Here is a 17,082-nt window from a genome sequence, read left to right as displayed (position 1 = left end):
GCCAAATTTTTGGCAAAGGAACAATAAATGACATTAACTTACTAAATGAGTTTTGTAGAGGTTCACTTTCCTGACCTCACTGGCTGTTCCTCCAAGAGGTGGGGTTTGATCTTGGGTTGCTGGACATGACATGAATGTCATGCCATAAAGCAAGCCATAAATCCACAGTTCTTCCATAGCGATGGTTTTGTGGCCAAGTTCCAAGGAATAACTAAGAAGTATGCAAGAACTGTTTTCTAGTCAGCGGCTTAAATTGGATGTACAGGACATATACCTCTGTAGAAACTTCCTTCCTCAGCCCAAAACAGTTTATTATTTTGTTTTTCAGAGGGTGATAGAAGGGGTAATGAACAGAGGAGGACCCTTTCTACTAAGTTCAGTGGTTTTTAATCCAGTTACCATGTTAGTTGATTAGCTGGAATTAAGCAACTCCTGTTTTCTTCCTTCCACAATTAAATTACAGTTTTCCTCTATGATCTACATTATTTGGGACAAGGCTCAGAAACTGTGGAATTACTACAGACATGCTGAGATTTACGCAAACTTCAATTTATCAGTTCCACTTACTGGTTATTTCTACTGTTGCCACTCTTCTGAGTTGTAAGACAAAGCAAAGTCAAAGCAAAAGATCTGTCCTGATGTAAATCTTACAAGCCAATGACTGGGTCTTTGTTTTGGTTTTGCTTGCTAGTAGACAGACTACAACAAATTAAATAGATAATATGCCTCGGTAGGGAATTTTCCTACTGTTGTGAATAACAGTAAAAAGCAGTGGACAAATCAGTAGACGGGCCACAAGAGAAAGTCGATGGTCACTTAGGTACTGCTGGTGGTTCATCAGAAGACATGCTATTGGAACTGCTTAGGAATTCTCATCAGAAAATGCCTATTTATTCAAACTGAACGTGTTACAAAAGAATTGGTGTGGTACAAAAGAATGGTTTTATCTCAGCATTTTGTCAGAGGAGGTTTTAGTGCCTAATTTAGAAATGTCATTTTGATTGGAAACATGAGTTCATTGAAATTAATTAACAAACATTACTTGAAACTGAAACATTTCACAACTGCTACAATGAAAACATTTCAAATTGGTCAGATACTTCTCTCTACCCTTCTTACCACTCTCTGACATTTGATTCAGAATGTTTTCCAAAATACAGTCTTTTGAAAGAAAATGTAGACAACTAGATTTTACTTTAATCAAAGAAGAAAAAAAAAAAGATTTCCTATCAGTTCTGATTATTCAATTGAATGGCAAATAAAAAGAAAGTTTACTTGCTCTTTTTGCTGGTTTTACAAGTTGAGTCACCCACCCAGCCAGAAAACAGCTCGGAAAGCAGATGTTTCCATTTTCTGTTGGAAATTGGAGGCATTCAATTGAAATTCCACAGAACAGCCAAGCAGTTAGCATTACACTTGCTATCACACTGGAAAAATGTGAATTAGAATTACACATATATCAATTCATTAGTGGGTTGGAAAGAAAACAAACACACAATAGTTACTCACTGGAGTCTAAATGCAATTGTCACTAATCACAGGGAGGAAGAAAGATTATGAACGTCACAGCTGCTGAGACAAAAGGAATTATGTACTTCTCAGGCCACAGGAAAGGTGATTAATATGCCTTTATCAAAAGATTTTGAGACATAATAGCTTCATCACTATACTTGTCTCATTGAGAGCAAACATAAAAAGATATACCTAGTTGCAAGTAGGCTTTTGCACAGAAGCTGAACATTTTTCTATTACATGGGTTACTGTAGAGTGGAAGAGAAGGACACTCAGTCAGTACATCCAAAAGTTGATGCTCTATGTCTGAAAAGCCCTGTCTATCTGTTGTTCACTTTTATTCTTCTTAGGCAGATGTTACACCTGCTTACTGCTTCTAAGGACATGAAACACATTCACTTGAAAAGTAAAGCAATAATCTGAAATAAAAAAAAAATATTGAGCAAAAGTGTGATTGAACATATCAGACCTGATTTACAACAACATGCAGGTTCTAAAAGATTTGCTAAAGATTTGCCTTCTCAGCTTGCAGCACGAGGTAGATGTCAGCCAATTTAAAATCTGTTTGCTTGCATTTACTTGATCCCCTTCACTTAATCCGATGTTGTTTTCAAGCAAAAGACAAAGCTGTTACTACCATGGAATGATCACATTTTTGGTGGGGAAGCAGGAGAAAGGGATTGCAGGCAGCATTTTCTTCTTTTTTTCTTTTTAGCTACAATAATGTTTATGATCCTCAAGCTTTCTGACTTTACTAACCGCTGCTGAAGTGGCGGCAATCTATATCACTTCAGAGGCACTTAGAAGAGCTTTGGACTAAAAATGGTTATTGCACTAATTACACAAAAAGAGAAGCATACAGACAGTCTTGCAGTGCCCTGTCTATGGTGTTTGGCTGTTTCAGATGCTCTGCATCGTTAGGGAGCAGTCTCTCTAGGATCTTGCCTGTCAATTGGCCTCAAGTCACTGCTATTGCAGTCAAGCACATCCTAGGCTCCCTCTTATAAATTGATCAAACTTCATTTTAAAGTTACTTCAACAGCCACAGTAGTCCCATTTGGAGTACTACTCCAGAAACTACACTGCTTGCAAATGTGCTTTATCACTCCCACAGTCCTCAGGAGAAGGACCTAAAGCTAAATCATTCTGTTTGTGGGGTTAGGGTTCAGCTGGATCAACAGAGCTGATAGAGCTTCTGTCAGCGTCCCACTAAGGAAGCTGGGACAGATGAAACCACCCAGCATGCATCCAGCACCCATCTACAGAAAGACCTGCGTGTACAGCTGTGACATCTCAACCTCAATCCTCCAGCTTCATAGGCAAGTCTGTAAACTGCCATCAAACCACCAACCGTATAGGCACAGCAAACATCCCGCCACAGGGCAACAATCTCGCAGACTTTAGTTACAGAGCACCAGCAGTCCTCTAAGCTATTTTCCTGACTGTATCTCCCTGCAGGCACACAGGTGGTAAGAAGACCCACCAGTCTTCTGGTGTAAATGTCTCCTAAAATGAGCTCCCAGCACGTGGCAAGCCCGCTATGGAGTCCAGCCAAAGTTTTAAGCTCCAGGACCAGCTCGTCTTGCATGATCTGGCAGAAAACAGATTTATGGATAGGCCTTTGCTGCTTTTATAATCTCTACAGACATGGGGCAGGCACATGGAATGCCAGAGGACGGTTAAGACAGCATCTTAAAATGTACAGAGATGACTAAAAGTAATTGTATGTGGCAGATTTTGTCACCTCTCTAGGTAAAAGCTTATACCCTCTTGATCCAAACTACCTTCTGACATTCCACCCTTGCCTCCATTGCAAGTTTTATAAAAAGTTAGCCAGTGGGTCAGTATTTTAAAGCAGTGAATTCGAGATACAAAGTAGGCACAGTGCAGCATTGCGCCTGCACTTTTTCCCACTTAACACCTTCCCCTCTTTTTGTAGCTTTTCTTGCTCATGTACACGTCATATCCAAGGTATCACAGTGTCCACTGGTGCAAAGCCAGCAATAGATTTCACCTTGTGGATTTTTTTATTTCTTGCAGAATTCACTTTCGATTAGTTAAAGAAATAGGGAAGTTTTTGTCATACATTTACAGAGCGCACCGAGTTGTTCTGGTCAGCATACAGATAATGGGGAAAAAAACAGTCATTAAGCCAATGAATTTAAATCACTTAAATAGAAGCAAAATAAAAAGTAAACCTAGATGTTTACAGTTCATCTTTCAGCATTCTCTCATTTTGCTTCTTCACTGACTCTGTGTGCCCTTCTGTAATGGATGAATAGGAGCAAATCCCCAAATAGTTCGTTAGCAGTCAAAGCATTTTACATTTTTTAGTGGATGTTAAACTAAGGTCCAACAGGCAGTCTCTGAGCCTGACTGCATTCCCAGACACTCAGTTATCTTGCATATTAGTAATTCAATAGACTGCTTATGAGACTGGCATTCACCAGTAAAGCCCCATGCTTGAACATGCAGAGCTACATGTTATTAGTTGCAAGTCTCTCAGGCAGTGTGAAAATATAATCCAAAACATATTCACCCATTATTCTGGCTGCCCAAGTGGCATGATTGTTTTTAAAAATGTACTAAGTCCCCTCTCTAGTTATTAGCATGCTTTATATAACCTAAATGATGCTCAGGTAATTTGCATTTGCTTGATTCAGACTGTGTGCTCCCAGGAGCCTTGCACTGCATGCAGCACTGAGCACTTTCTGCAAATCCCCAGTCAAATGTCTCATACTCAATTTGATTGAGCACTACAGTGCACCCCTTCGAATTGTGTTCTTTTCTGTTGATGCCCTTCTCTTGCAGCAGAAAAAAGGTCCTTTGCAGTATCAGTAAATCTAAAGTATTCCTTGAGTTCCTATGGAACTAGATTTATTGCCTGTTGTTTTAAGTTTTTTGTATTAAAGTTGTTTGCTTTAGCAATTGCTGCTCTTTGCTTTTTCTTAGTTTAATATGGAGTTAAAAAGGGCATGAACTTGAAACGGGGAATAAATGTACATTTAACATGTTGCTTACTGCTTTGAGTTCTTATCTGTACGTATAACTGTACCTGTAACAGACAAACTCCTTCTTTGTGCAAATTCTTTTGGTCATAATTGGCCATTGCATGTAAGCTTGAATGTGCAAATACTGTTAATTGAGGGGCTGGCTTAGAAAACAGCATTTTTGAACGTTCTTCTTTGAATCCATGTCATATTTATTGCTTCCAATTCTTCTTGCACTAAGAAATCTTCTTTTTTTGTTATGAAAATTTAAAGTAGAAAGCTTCTAATTCTGAAATATATCATACAGACTTCCTAAGTTTTTTGAGAAGGCAAATAGTTTTCTACTTACTGTTTTCCACCAATAGATGGCAGGTGAAGCCCTAGAAATCTATTCACTTGATACACCATGACATAAGAACACACAGTTTGCACTTGCCAGCTGTAGATCTGATATGTCTTCAGATGTGATCATGATTTAGTCCTAGCCCATCCACCTTGCACTATAAACCTTAGTCCAAGTTTAGGAATAGCTATATTTTGTGTAGCTGTTAATTCTTATTATTTTATCCTACTCCATTAAGTCACACTGAAGTTTGTGCACATTGCCTTTCTCTCATGGTTGAGAAGGTATTTGTCAGCATGGCATAGCAGCTGTTACATTCATTCAGGGTCTTAGGACTGAGCTTTCTGTAATAAAAAAAGAAAGCTCTGCATTCATACCCATGTCACAAATCATCCTGATTGTAAGCTGGAACAGAATAGCTTAAAGCTCAAGCTTTGACTTCCGGTTCCCTAAAAGCTTGGGGTGGGAGGAGAGAGAGAGAGAGAGGTGGCAGAAAGAGCCTGCTACAGTGATAAAACTGATTTTAATAAACCACAATAAGGATGCTCATAATGTGATACTATAATTCTTCATATATCATGCTGTATTTTTTTTAAAAATCCAGCTCTTCTCTGAAACACAGAAGCAGGAGGGATTGAATCTTGTTTACATAGAAGCCAGGTACAGTGCTCAAAGTCACAATGAAGTGGTATAAAAAGATAGGGATTTTCTTCTGCACATGATATAATGATTTTAAGAACAGCATGTAATGCATTGTAATCAATTAATTGTAGGATTTACCTGAAAAATGAATAGAAGCAGAGCACGAAAGGATACCTTTCCTTCTAGGCAATCTGCATTAGTAAATGTGCATTATTTCTCCTGCAAAATGATTTCCTGAAATCAGTCTGCCTCATAATTGCGCTGCTGTTACTGGCAGTCTAAGTATTGATGACTAAGTGACCATTAGAGCTCAGCTGGTTCTTGTATATATCACAGTAGCTCCTCCAGGTTGACCAAGTAGACAAATTTGACTGATCCCTGCGTGGCAGCCTGGATGAATTCTATTAATCCAATCCATTCACTAATCCTTCCATTTTTATAAGTTGATTTGGTTTTGTGAGCTCCACTTCTAACTGTAACTCTCAGCATGTATTAAAGCTTCCACTGTATGGGCAACAGCAGCAAAACATGGATAAAACCCAAGGCCATCAAGAAACATCAATGATTAGACATTGAACAGCGAAGATCATGCAGCTGAGTCAGTTACTATTAATCACTCTCTGCCAGTAATGTTATAGAAGAGAAGGGAAGATGTCTGAAATTGCTTCAGATTAACAGCTCTCTAGTGAACTGGAGAAGTTTGACAGCACATATCATGACCAAAATAAAAAAGTTGATTTTAGGTGTCCAACTGAGGTGCCTTAGTCTCTCTAGTCCAGACGACAAAGAGAAGACAGCTGTTTGAACACCCCTCTGCAGGAAACCCCCTGACTATGTAGGAACCTGAACTTCCAACCCTGTCACCTCAGGCAAATACCCCAGATTGGGCAGTATGAATGACCCCTTTAGATATTGTACCTGTCAGTGGATGTGAAACAAACAGGTGCAATTAACAAGTAACTTCCCAAGGACCAGGGCATAGCATGCCAAACCAGCACACTACTACTGACTTGACAGTAACAGGACGCTAGCTGTACATGATCCTGACCCTCAAATGACAGCACACGTTCTCAAAACAGAATTATTAAATAATCAGACTGGCTCAAAGTTACGCATTTCCCCTTAGCTTGCTTTTGTTTGGAGCCTCTCCCTCTGAAGAGTAAACTTTTCATTCAAACCTCAATTGAGAGCAGCCTGTAGCCAGCGAAACTGCAGAGAAAGGTCTGTAAACAATAACTGCTCTGTAGAGAACAAGCTGACCTTCACAGACGTTAAACAAAACAAAAAGGGTTGATTGATGCTGTGCAGTACATGCTTCTGAAATATTAAAACCAAGAAAGTCATGGAAGGTTAGTTTATGAACATACAGCATGATAAATTATGTCAGTGAATGATGGGGTAAGAAAGGGGAAAGCATGATTGGGTAAAATATTTAGGGAAAAAAGCCTGTGTCCTCAGCTGGAAGAGGAAAAGTGTGTAATGCTGACTTCTGACTTCTTTTAAATGTAAACAAAAACCAAACCTATGTTATCTAGAGCAGGTCAGTTGCTAAAGTCTCCATGACTCATTTCTTAAATTCTGATTAATATAGTAAGATATGGTACGGATAATGTTTTTTAGAATAAGAAATCTATTAGTAAACTCCAAAGGATAATTACTTACAGTTTAGCCACAAACGTATTATTAATACAGAGAAGGACAATCCAACCTATATAAAATCATAGAATCATAGAATCAGTTGGAAAAGACTCTTAAGATCATTGAGTCCAACCGTAAAGCTAAGACTGCCAAGTCCACCACTAAACCACGTCCCTAAGTGCCACATCTACACGTCTCTTAAATACCTCCAGGGATGGTGACTCACCCACTTCCCTGGGCAGCCTCTTCCAATGCTTGACAACAGTTTCAGTGACGAAATTTTTCCTAATATCCAATCTAAACCTCCCCTGGTGCAACTTGAGGCCTTTTCCTCATCCTATCACTTGTTACTTGGGAAGAGACCAACACCCACCTCGCTACAACCTCCTTTCGGGTAGTTTCAGTTTCAATCTGCCTGTGGCTTGCCAACTCAAACTACAGAATGCTGCACTCATTCTCTCTTTCCTGTGCTCCCTTTTAATTTTCCCGTCCCCCAGATGTGTATGGGATGGGGGGTTGTTCAGCTTAAATACATCTCTTCCTGTCACTTTCTGGAATGGGACAGTTTCATCATCCAGCACTTCAAGGAGGTTCCCAGTAAACCTTCTAATTTCCGTAGACGCTCCTCAATCTGCAATGGTATTTTCAGGTACAAAAGCAGACCCCTCCTATATAGTGGGTGTAGGAGCAGTAAGCACTGTACTCTCATTGCAGATGCTAGTGCTGGAACAGTTCTCCCACCAAGGAGACCTAGGGGCTCAAGGAGCTAGAGGGCTCTTTAAATTTCAATTTGCTCAGTTCAGAGATTCAATATCTGCACTATAAAAGTCTTGGGGTGCAAGGACTGTTCAGCTGAGCCAGGTTGAAGGGCAAAGATAAGAAGGAGGTCAGCAGGAACAGGGTGGATGCCGAGAGCACTTTGATGGCAGGTGAAGAACATTCTTATTGAACCTCCTGAAGTTACAGAGAGACCATCAAGTGCCCTCAAGGACTTCATGAAGAAACAATCCTACAGGCTCGAAACTGCATGAGAGAGAACAGCTATGCAGATATCTCTATCCTTCTAAGGCCTCTGTCCATTCCCAAACTGCAGTATATCTGTGACAGTCTCAGCTGTTCCCTAGCTTCTGCCCAGTCCCCTGCATCAAACCTGTCTTCCCATCCACAGCAGCAAGTCTCTAGGCATAGTACACCCCGTGCCCACCTCTGAAGCCAAAAAGCCACAGCTGAACATTCATATCCCTTCTGCAAGCAGGGAGCGGCCTAGGAGGGATAAGCCTTCACTTCACCAGACTTCCAGGGGAAGCCACATCTCTCGTCCAGTGGTAACAGGACACACGCAGTTATTTACAGACTGGTATCATACTGCCTCTGAAACAAAACGCACATCCCCACAGCACCTATCCAATTTTGTAAACAAGGACCTAACCACGTAGTGAAAGCAATGGCCAGAACAAAAGTATTTTAATACAAAAATGTTTACGCCAAAAACATAGTGCTGCCCCTGTTGTGCTTTTTATATGCTTTAAACATGGTTCCTGAAAGACAGCAAAAATGGCGTTGGACAGCAGAGGAGCTATCTGGCATTAGAGCTATTTGCAATGCAGGATGACTTGAAGAAAGTTAAAGATCACTGTAATCCTTCAAGTAATCTGCTGGGAATCTGAGGTGAAAGCCTGACATCACTAAAGTCAAGAAGCATTTTGACTTCAGCGGGACCAGCATCTCTCCTTGGCTTTTAAGCAAAAATACAAATCACATACCTCTAAAAAAAGAAGTTAATAATCAACACGTTAGAGACTATTTTGCCTGAAAGTGAAGCAAAGTACTTTGCTAATGAAACATGAAAGTGCAGGTACACGTCTTTGGATTGGCTATTGGGTAAGGTCTGAGCAAAACTTGTGGAGAGAAGAAGGGACTTTCCAGACAACTCCCAAAAGCAAATCTATGATCACATTAGGAATCTACGTTAAAGGGACAAAGAAGCTCGTGAAAGCAGTGCAGCAAGGTGTAAAGATACCCAGATAGGAGAGAGAAACGAGAAGTCATCCAACAATAAAGAATCACATTCAAAAGCTCAGCCATAATATTTGTTGGTGTGGACTGATTTTCAGAGATGCTGAGCTGAGTTTGACAGATGCTCAGGATCACCGAATATCAAGGAAATTTACTTTATTCCTGTGTGCTATCCAACACACTGCATAGTATCCCATTAATTTTACCTGCAGACAAATTATTGAAAACTTTTACATTTTCCTAGTTGCAAACTGAAACTATTTACCATAGGTGTGGCCTCTGTGAAATCCATCAGGAGGTCACCTGGCTCCAAAGCAAATGTACTTCCAGCATCTGTGGAACTCTAAAGGCAAAGAAGAAACCCAGCATTGAAAAAAACATATAATTTCTGTAACTCTGCTAGTTGTTTTTGGTTTTTTTTTTTTTAAATTTCATAAAGCATAGATTGCCAAATGGCTTTCAAATTTCACCATGTTTTTTTAAGTATGGCTACTCAGGAAAGACAGACAACAAAATTACGCACCTTTGAAATCAAGGTAAATATTCATTTAATCCTGACCCACTGCCTCCTAATGTTGATGAAAAACTACTATTGATTTTAGTTGGGTCTTAGAGCAGGCTCTAAATATTTCCTTACACAACAGGTTAAACATATTACTACAACTCTGCATTAAAAACTACTCCTAAATGTAGAATTACTCCATCTAAGGAAAACACGTTATTTGCAACTCCCTCCCACCCTTCCTGAATACTCTCTGAACTGACATAAGCTCATCTCTTTGCATATTACCTTGCCACCAGGCGAAACCTGTGTTTGTCCTTCTGACGTCTGTGGCGTACATGTTTTCTGTGACCCGGGAGATGCTGAAGACACAGGTGTTGATGCTGCTGCTGCTGCCGCCAGTGCTGGCGGAAGGTCATCTTCATCACTGCAGTTGATAAAAGCAGACAGATCTTCTCATTAGAAAATGTCACTGGACTTTGACCGTACTTGTGCTGGAGGAGGCACTGGAAACTTGTATGTCAGCTGTAGTGCTTTGGAGTGAAGTTCTGTTTACTCTTCCATCTGTAATGCAGCTAACTTTTCAAGAAAATTAGATTTTTTAAGCTTTAAAGATTTCTCAAAAGTCAATTGGCTAGGTAACTGTCATCTGCAAATGGAAATCTTACGGGTATGATGTGCAAGTAGTGTTTCTATGAAGTATGTATATATGAATAAATGAACTGATTTGATATTACTCTACTTTAATGTTTATTCTTTTGTACGGAGGCTGGCTGTATTGATAAGAACAGATCTGGTTAGATCCATCCATGGGACTGACTGCTTCATTGGCTTTAGACCAACGGGACATTGGACACCCATTATGCAGCTAGTCTGTGCTACTGTTTTCAAAGTGTTTTTAAAGGACTTTGATCAACTCCAAAAAGGAGCTTTTTAGAACATTCTTGTGAGGGTATGTTTTTCCTGTCCCATTTATTCTGTTTAAAGATAAAACATTTTATTTAAAACCAGGTTGCACACTTCCCTTGGGCTCTAGGCCATCAAGCTGAGCTCTTTCCATCTCACCTACTGTCACAATTAAATGAAAGCCAGTAGAGAATATTATACCTTCATTTACTTTTGTAGAGCCTCATTGACTACAAGTCATTGCGATCAGTCAGCCCTGAGTCAGGATGTTTCCAATTGCTAATTGCAATTGCACAGAGGTAAACAGAGCCACAGTTAGGCCTACAGAACCTTTATTACTGGGAATGATGTGTGAAAAGGAAAGACTACAGCTTGACAGTTTAAGGCATATGGAAAAATTATGAGAAAAATAATTTCTGCTCATAAAATGGTACCAATTTTTACTACCTATGAGGTAGTCACAGTGCACAGACGCCTGTCATGCCAGTTTGACAGACACTTCCAGAACAGAACTGTTCTTGGTTTAGTGCTACTTGGAGGCAGCATGCCTGGGCAACACAGTACTTCAAAACTAGATGACATACAGGGTACACAGACTTATGGTGGGTTGTTTGGGTGACAGCAACATTTTTTTATTATGATATAAAGCTATGGTGATTACTGTTATCTTTTCTATGCTTCATTTTTTATTTCTTCTGGGTAAGGATAGAATTCAGCACCAGAGCATGTACAAAACACTGGTTTTATGCTGGAAAGAAAATGCAAAATCTTTTGGACCTGTTCAATAGATGTTTTATTAATGCAATAAGCCGAAGTTGGGCTGTTGACCTAGTTAATCTCTCTTTCAGAAACATGTAGCTGACATTTTCTCAGTCCTTGCTCCCCACTCTCAGCAGGAATACACTGGCACCTCCCCATACTTGCTGGGTAAAGCTGCTCTGTTGCATACAAGGAAGTGGAAAATTGTCGAGAACTTACCAGTTCACAAATGCTTCTTAGTGTCTGGGAACCAAAGCTAAGGGTTAGGGTCCAGTCTCATCAATCATCGAGCTGTTAGCATGCAAGCTACAAGTCTGAGAACTGGCCTTCTTTACTGTATTCCTTTCAAAATACTTCTTCACTATTTCTTTGCATCTCCCATATTTGCAGTCCAGACACAAGATAATCTAAATTGAATAGAATTTGGGTCTACAAAAAAAAAAAATCACGGCCCATATTTCTAACTGTGGAGTCTTCAGCCCTACCCATGGCCATAACATAGGTGACACCTATGGTTAGATGTGTTTACGTGCACTTGAGGTGCTGTACCTCATGCCTAACACTGGACAACTGAAAATGCACATGGGGGCAAGACATGCTCAAAACTGGTTCCTCAAAAACTCACCAACCAAAAATTGAGAATTCACTCCTGAATACATAAATATTTTTTTTTAAATATAGCATTTAAATGTTGGTTCTTTCTGTGTGTGTAATAATGCCATTGCCTTTTCCACCGCATAACCCTGCCTCCAGTCTCCTTTCCATTCCACTTGCTGCCCACTGCACTATTCGTCACTTCAGCTCTTGCCTTCCCAAGTTCTGCTCTTCCCAGACCCTACTGAGTTCTCTGTGGTACCATTACTCCCAGTGCCCCCGGCATCCTTTCCTTTCTCTCTAGGACAACCTCTCACTCATTTTCATTTACCCTCTCCTCCTTTCCTCAGTGCCGGTCTCAGGTTGGGGCCACGCGTTCTGCAGGTGCTCAACAGCTCTGGGGGACTGGCTGACTGTTCACATACAGAAAAGGAAGGTGCTTAGTCTCTGGCCCAAAGATTTTGTCTTTGCCCTTTAAGAACAGGTTGGCTAAACACTTTCTTAGACAAGAATGATCTAGGATTCTGCTTCAGGGATGACTCCTTGAGGTACCTTTTTTCATTATTCTAAGTCCTAGTACCTATACCTCTCCTTTGGTTGTCACCTTCTATTTATTGGCTCTCCAGCCCTTACTTACCCTAGAGCAATTTTTTTCACCCAGATTCTTAAAAACTGATTTCTTACTAGCCTTGCTATCTTCAACACCAACTTACCCTACTACCTTACTTCGACGGTCCCATGGGAAATATTCTGCTTCTGCACACATAACATCACCAAGGTACCCTTACATCAAAATTGTCTACACAGCATAACCCTGTTCTCTTTGTTTGCCATGTAGCAGTACTTGAGAACCAAGTTTAACAACCTGTTTACGCTAAAACTTAAATCAAAAGCTTTTCCAATTGTGTGTACAAAACCTGTGACTATACCTGCAATAGGACATGAATTTCTTGCCTGTCCTTACACATCAGTGTGCTCAAAGAATAGGATCAGCCACTGTGTCCTGTTCATTACCTGCCGTATGAAGAGCATCAAATAATTGGTCCTCTCAGTGTCACAGCTTTTTCCTTTGCTGACTGCTATCTACAAGTCCCTGCATTATATAAAAATTTGAAAAATCAAATTCATCTTGAAACATGTAGAATTCCTTCCCCTGGCTTGTAGAAAAAGATGTAGTAGAAGTGGTGTCTCGTTCAAGAAAAGTGCACTGCTGTCTGAGCTATGCTGGGCAGAGTGAGTGAGCAGGCTTCATTCAGGCCTTGGGAAACTGCTCCTACCAAATGCTGCCAGGTTCCCTGTCACACATTACCTTCAGGATTAGAGAGCAGTAAGGGATCCTGGGTTCTCTTCTCAGCTTGAGTTGTCAATTCCCATCTCCTGTCTCATTTTCAAACCATACTGGTTGATGTATCATAGTAAAAGAGAGCATGTTATGTGGCCTGCTGACCAAGATGTGGCTGTGTGTTCCCATATGTCAGCCTTGGTCTCTTGAACAATACCAATTTGGCTAATTGCTCATTTTCCTCCTAGTTTCAATTGATTCATTCTTCTTTTCTTCTCCTAAATAATTTTTCAGTTTTGGTGATGTTGATTGTTACTATTTTTCCATAACAAAAGCCAGTGTTCTTAATAATGAGACAGAAAATAACTACATAGTGATATTTATTAGAATCCCTGTGGAAAGAAGGAAAACTTAGCTAATGTTGCTATATATTTAGTGACAACAGAATGTTAAATTGCTGGAGGGACTAACAGTTGCCATTCCAGGTAGAAAGCATACATTTTTTTTTCTTCATTGTGGCATTGGTGTTCTTGTACTAAGAAGTTTATGCTGACATTGTCCTTTTTTTTCCCTGGAGTTTCTGGAGGCCTTGTCTGTCCTCCCATATGAACGACAAATCAACAAACTGATTTCCACATCTATTCAATACCTCACATCTCCAGAGATTCTCAAATTGGATGCATTAGGTGCAAATGGGATGCCAAAGCCCTATAGGCACAGATCACTCTTGCCAGGACTAAAAGACCTAACTTTGCTGGCTCTAGCTATAGCGGGCTCGGCAATTTCTGCATGTGACAAAATCAGAGAGAGGGAGAGAAGGTGCACTTTCTGGGAGGGAATGGCTGACAGCACAGCTTGACCACCCAATAACTAAGGACTGTTTTCCTCATTTTGCAAATGGGGTTGTAATGAAGCAGACAGAGCAGCTTGCTCCAGCTCACACCAGGTCTTTGTCATTTCATGTAGAAAAGAGGTTTTTAATTCCTAACTTATAAGCTCAGAAAAAGGCTGAGGGCCTGCAATCCTGAGGCCCAGCAACTGCATAGCGATGGCAAATTCGTTTCGTATTCAAAACTTAAAGATTCTCAGTGATGAAAGGAATGGTATCGGTATAAGATCATTATCATGTAATTGCACTCATGCCTTCCAGAAAGCATAGCTAGAGCAGTAATTAGCATCCCCCTTCATTTTCAGCTGTAGAAGGCAAAAGCATAAAGATAGTGCTATACGTTACTCACAAACTGTACTGCCTCGTTAATTTCCTCACACGAGAAACTTTAATCTCCTGCTTTTCTGTAGGGCCAGTTGATGGCGTAGTTTCAGGTCGCACTGGAGCTGGACTTCTAAAAATAACAAGAAAAATATATGTGGCACAGTCTTTATTTAAACTACTTCAGGCATATCAACAAAGTTCTAACTCATCAACACATATTTATCTTGCAAAGTGGCAAGTGCCCATTGAAGTTCATCCTTTTGTTCCATTTATAGTCCACAGACCAGTGTGCATGAACAGAAAAGGATGTGCGAACTCACTCTCCTGTGCATTGCATGCCATTTATAAAAGCAGCAACTGATTACAAATACAGAGCCTATGTAAGAGACCATGTGGAAGTGTCACTGTTTCCAAAATACAACATTTTAATAACAGCCCAGCAATTCAATCATGTCAGAAATATTTTTACAAAAAATACCTTTAGCAAAAAATATGTTATGAATTGTGAAACCTGTTCTGCTTAAAATATTTTTTACCTGAAATTAAACATTATCCCTCTGCATTTGAAAGAGCAGCTCAAGGGAAATGAACTAATGGATTTGATCCAAGAAAAGGATACTTGCTAGGAAAAAAGCAAAACTCAGACATGTTTCAGATGCTCATGAATGTGAAACACACCTGCAGAGCTCCAGCAAAGGATAGAAATGGGAATGAGGAGACTCACATAAAAGGATCTTCTCTTTAACCATTTATCAGCAGAGTTAACTAAGGCTTGAATACAAATAGCATAAACACTAAATACAGGATCTTCATGACCTTGGGAGGAAACCATTTCAACCATGAGCTTGAGTGGCATGAAGACACATGAATTATCTTAAATACTACTTATATTTGAAGCAACACATTATGATTAAATACATCATATGTGTATTAGAAATGCTATAAGCATAATAAATATGCCAAACATTAAAGAAGTAATTTGAAAGTCTTGATTAATAACTTACGAAACGGTATTCTGCCATCTAATCTGAAGTCAGATACTAAGTTAGTACTTCAGCAGTCCTACTGATTGCTGGTGGGACTGCTCATGCACTGAGGTACATTCTACAACTGGCACAAGTGGCACAATCTTGTCTCTAATATTACAAATTTGGGTTGAATTTTTCGAGTCTACTTGCATCACATTAGTCTTCTAAAGCCATAATAAGATAAGCATATTTAATCTTCACAATTGCAGTTCCCTCTGATGCCCTATGGGTTTTAAGCTTCATTAACTCTCTCTGATAACTTCTGAACCTGCTGTCCAGCTACAACAGAACCTACTGGGATGGCATAGCCTTCCGATGATATCTTCAGTTTTCCTATGTGTTTTTTAGTCTTTGGGAAGGCCACAGAGTATAAGATGGAGGAATGGTAAGTCGGAGAGTACAAAGGACATACATAAATCATAAACCCAACTCCACTAGTTTTACTTCTCATGGAACAACTTTTGTCGATTTTTGTTCTGCTTTTTGATCCCATTAATTTCAAGAAGTCAGTATAGATAGCAGCAAGATTCATATCTTGCCCCTTCCCAAATTCCATTTTCAGGGTCAGTCATTTATATCTCAGATTTGCAATGAGATTAATGCAGAACAATCCAGCCAGATTTTCAGACTTTTTGCTGAGTTTCTTAGGCTGGCAAATAAGGAGAGGATAAGGGCAGAAAAAAGCCCAAACTACCTTGTTTTAATCTTGAAGTCAGTATGTCTGATCTGGAAATCTGTGAATCAACATCAAGATGGAAGTCCCCAATGTCATTTTCATCAAGTCAGTCTTCAGAGTGGATGACTGCTCTAGCTACTCTTTTTTTAGACACCTTGTGCTAAACCAAAGGTAGCTTTTGACAACTGAAAAAAATTATTAGTTCAATTTACCCAAAGCGATTTTCAGTTCAAGTTCTGATATAAGCAGGATAAATATGTTAAGATCTGTTTAATGACTGGATCTGATGGCCAAATCCCCAAGGGGTGTGAATGTGTGTAATGCCATTATTTCCAGCTCAAGCCTTCTGAAATACATTAGCTGAAATTCTTGCTCTGAATGAGCAGTCCGCACAATTCTCCAATACCTTTCTAAGACAGTAGTTACAAGTTTTAAAACTTTTCATCAACCCAGGGAAAGCAGGAACAAAAATAGTGGTATCGACCACATGTGAGTTGAAAAATGTTTCCTCAAAAAGATAATAAGCAATGCACTAATACTATCAAGGGGCTCAGGAAACAGCACAGTGTGGAAAAGCAAATCTGGTAACAAATCCATTTCCAGTTCATGGCTACTTCAAATTTCTCAAGACAACATTATAACCTGAAATGAAAGTAAATCAGATATTTTCACACAAAAGAAAATTTGAAATGATAATTTCGGTTCCTTTAAAACGTTTCATTTTACAAAGCCTGTATATCTCCTTTTGATTCTCATGGCTTGCAATTTTAAAAAAGGGGAGGAGGTGGGACTTTTGAAGCAGTTATTTCAATTGCCAAAATAAAATTTTTATTTGAAAAGATATTGTGCAATTTTGTAACTAAAGCAGTTTATAATGATTTTAAAGCAAGTTATGAAACTGATTTGTATATATGAAATGTTTTAAACCTCTAAATCTGAATTCGTCTTGAAGAAAGTTTCACATGAAAAATTTCACCCAAC

At 39.5% G+C, this 17,082-nt stretch overlaps 1 protein-coding gene across 1 annotated transcript in view; it reads right to left on the bottom strand.

The window, feature by feature from the left end:
- Positions 1 to 7,669: 7,669 nt before the first annotated feature.
- EPB41L4B (erythrocyte membrane protein band 4.1 like 4B) overlaps positions 7,670 to 17,082 on the bottom strand; it is a 160,174-nt gene continuing 150,761 nt past the window's right edge. Inside the window, exons 20-23 of the mRNA XM_075140834.1 lie at positions 14,423 to 14,527; positions 9,932 to 10,070; positions 9,407 to 9,484; positions 7,670 to 7,756 (exon numbers count right to left, since the gene is read on the bottom strand). Coding sequence (XP_074996935.1) covers positions 7,670 to 7,756; positions 9,407 to 9,484; positions 9,932 to 10,070; positions 14,423 to 14,527 — 409 coding nt within the window. The remainder of the gene's footprint in view (positions 7,757 to 9,406; positions 9,485 to 9,931; positions 10,071 to 14,422; positions 14,528 to 17,082) is intronic.

Source organism: Calonectris borealis, chromosome 2 (genome assembly GCF_964195595.1).
Source record: "Calonectris borealis chromosome 2, bCalBor7.hap1.2, whole genome shotgun sequence".
Classification (NCBI taxonomy): domain Eukaryota; kingdom Metazoa; phylum Chordata; class Aves; order Procellariiformes; family Procellariidae; genus Calonectris; species Calonectris borealis.
Note: the sequence above shows the minus strand (reverse complement) of the source record. Positions and strands in the feature narration are given on the sequence as shown.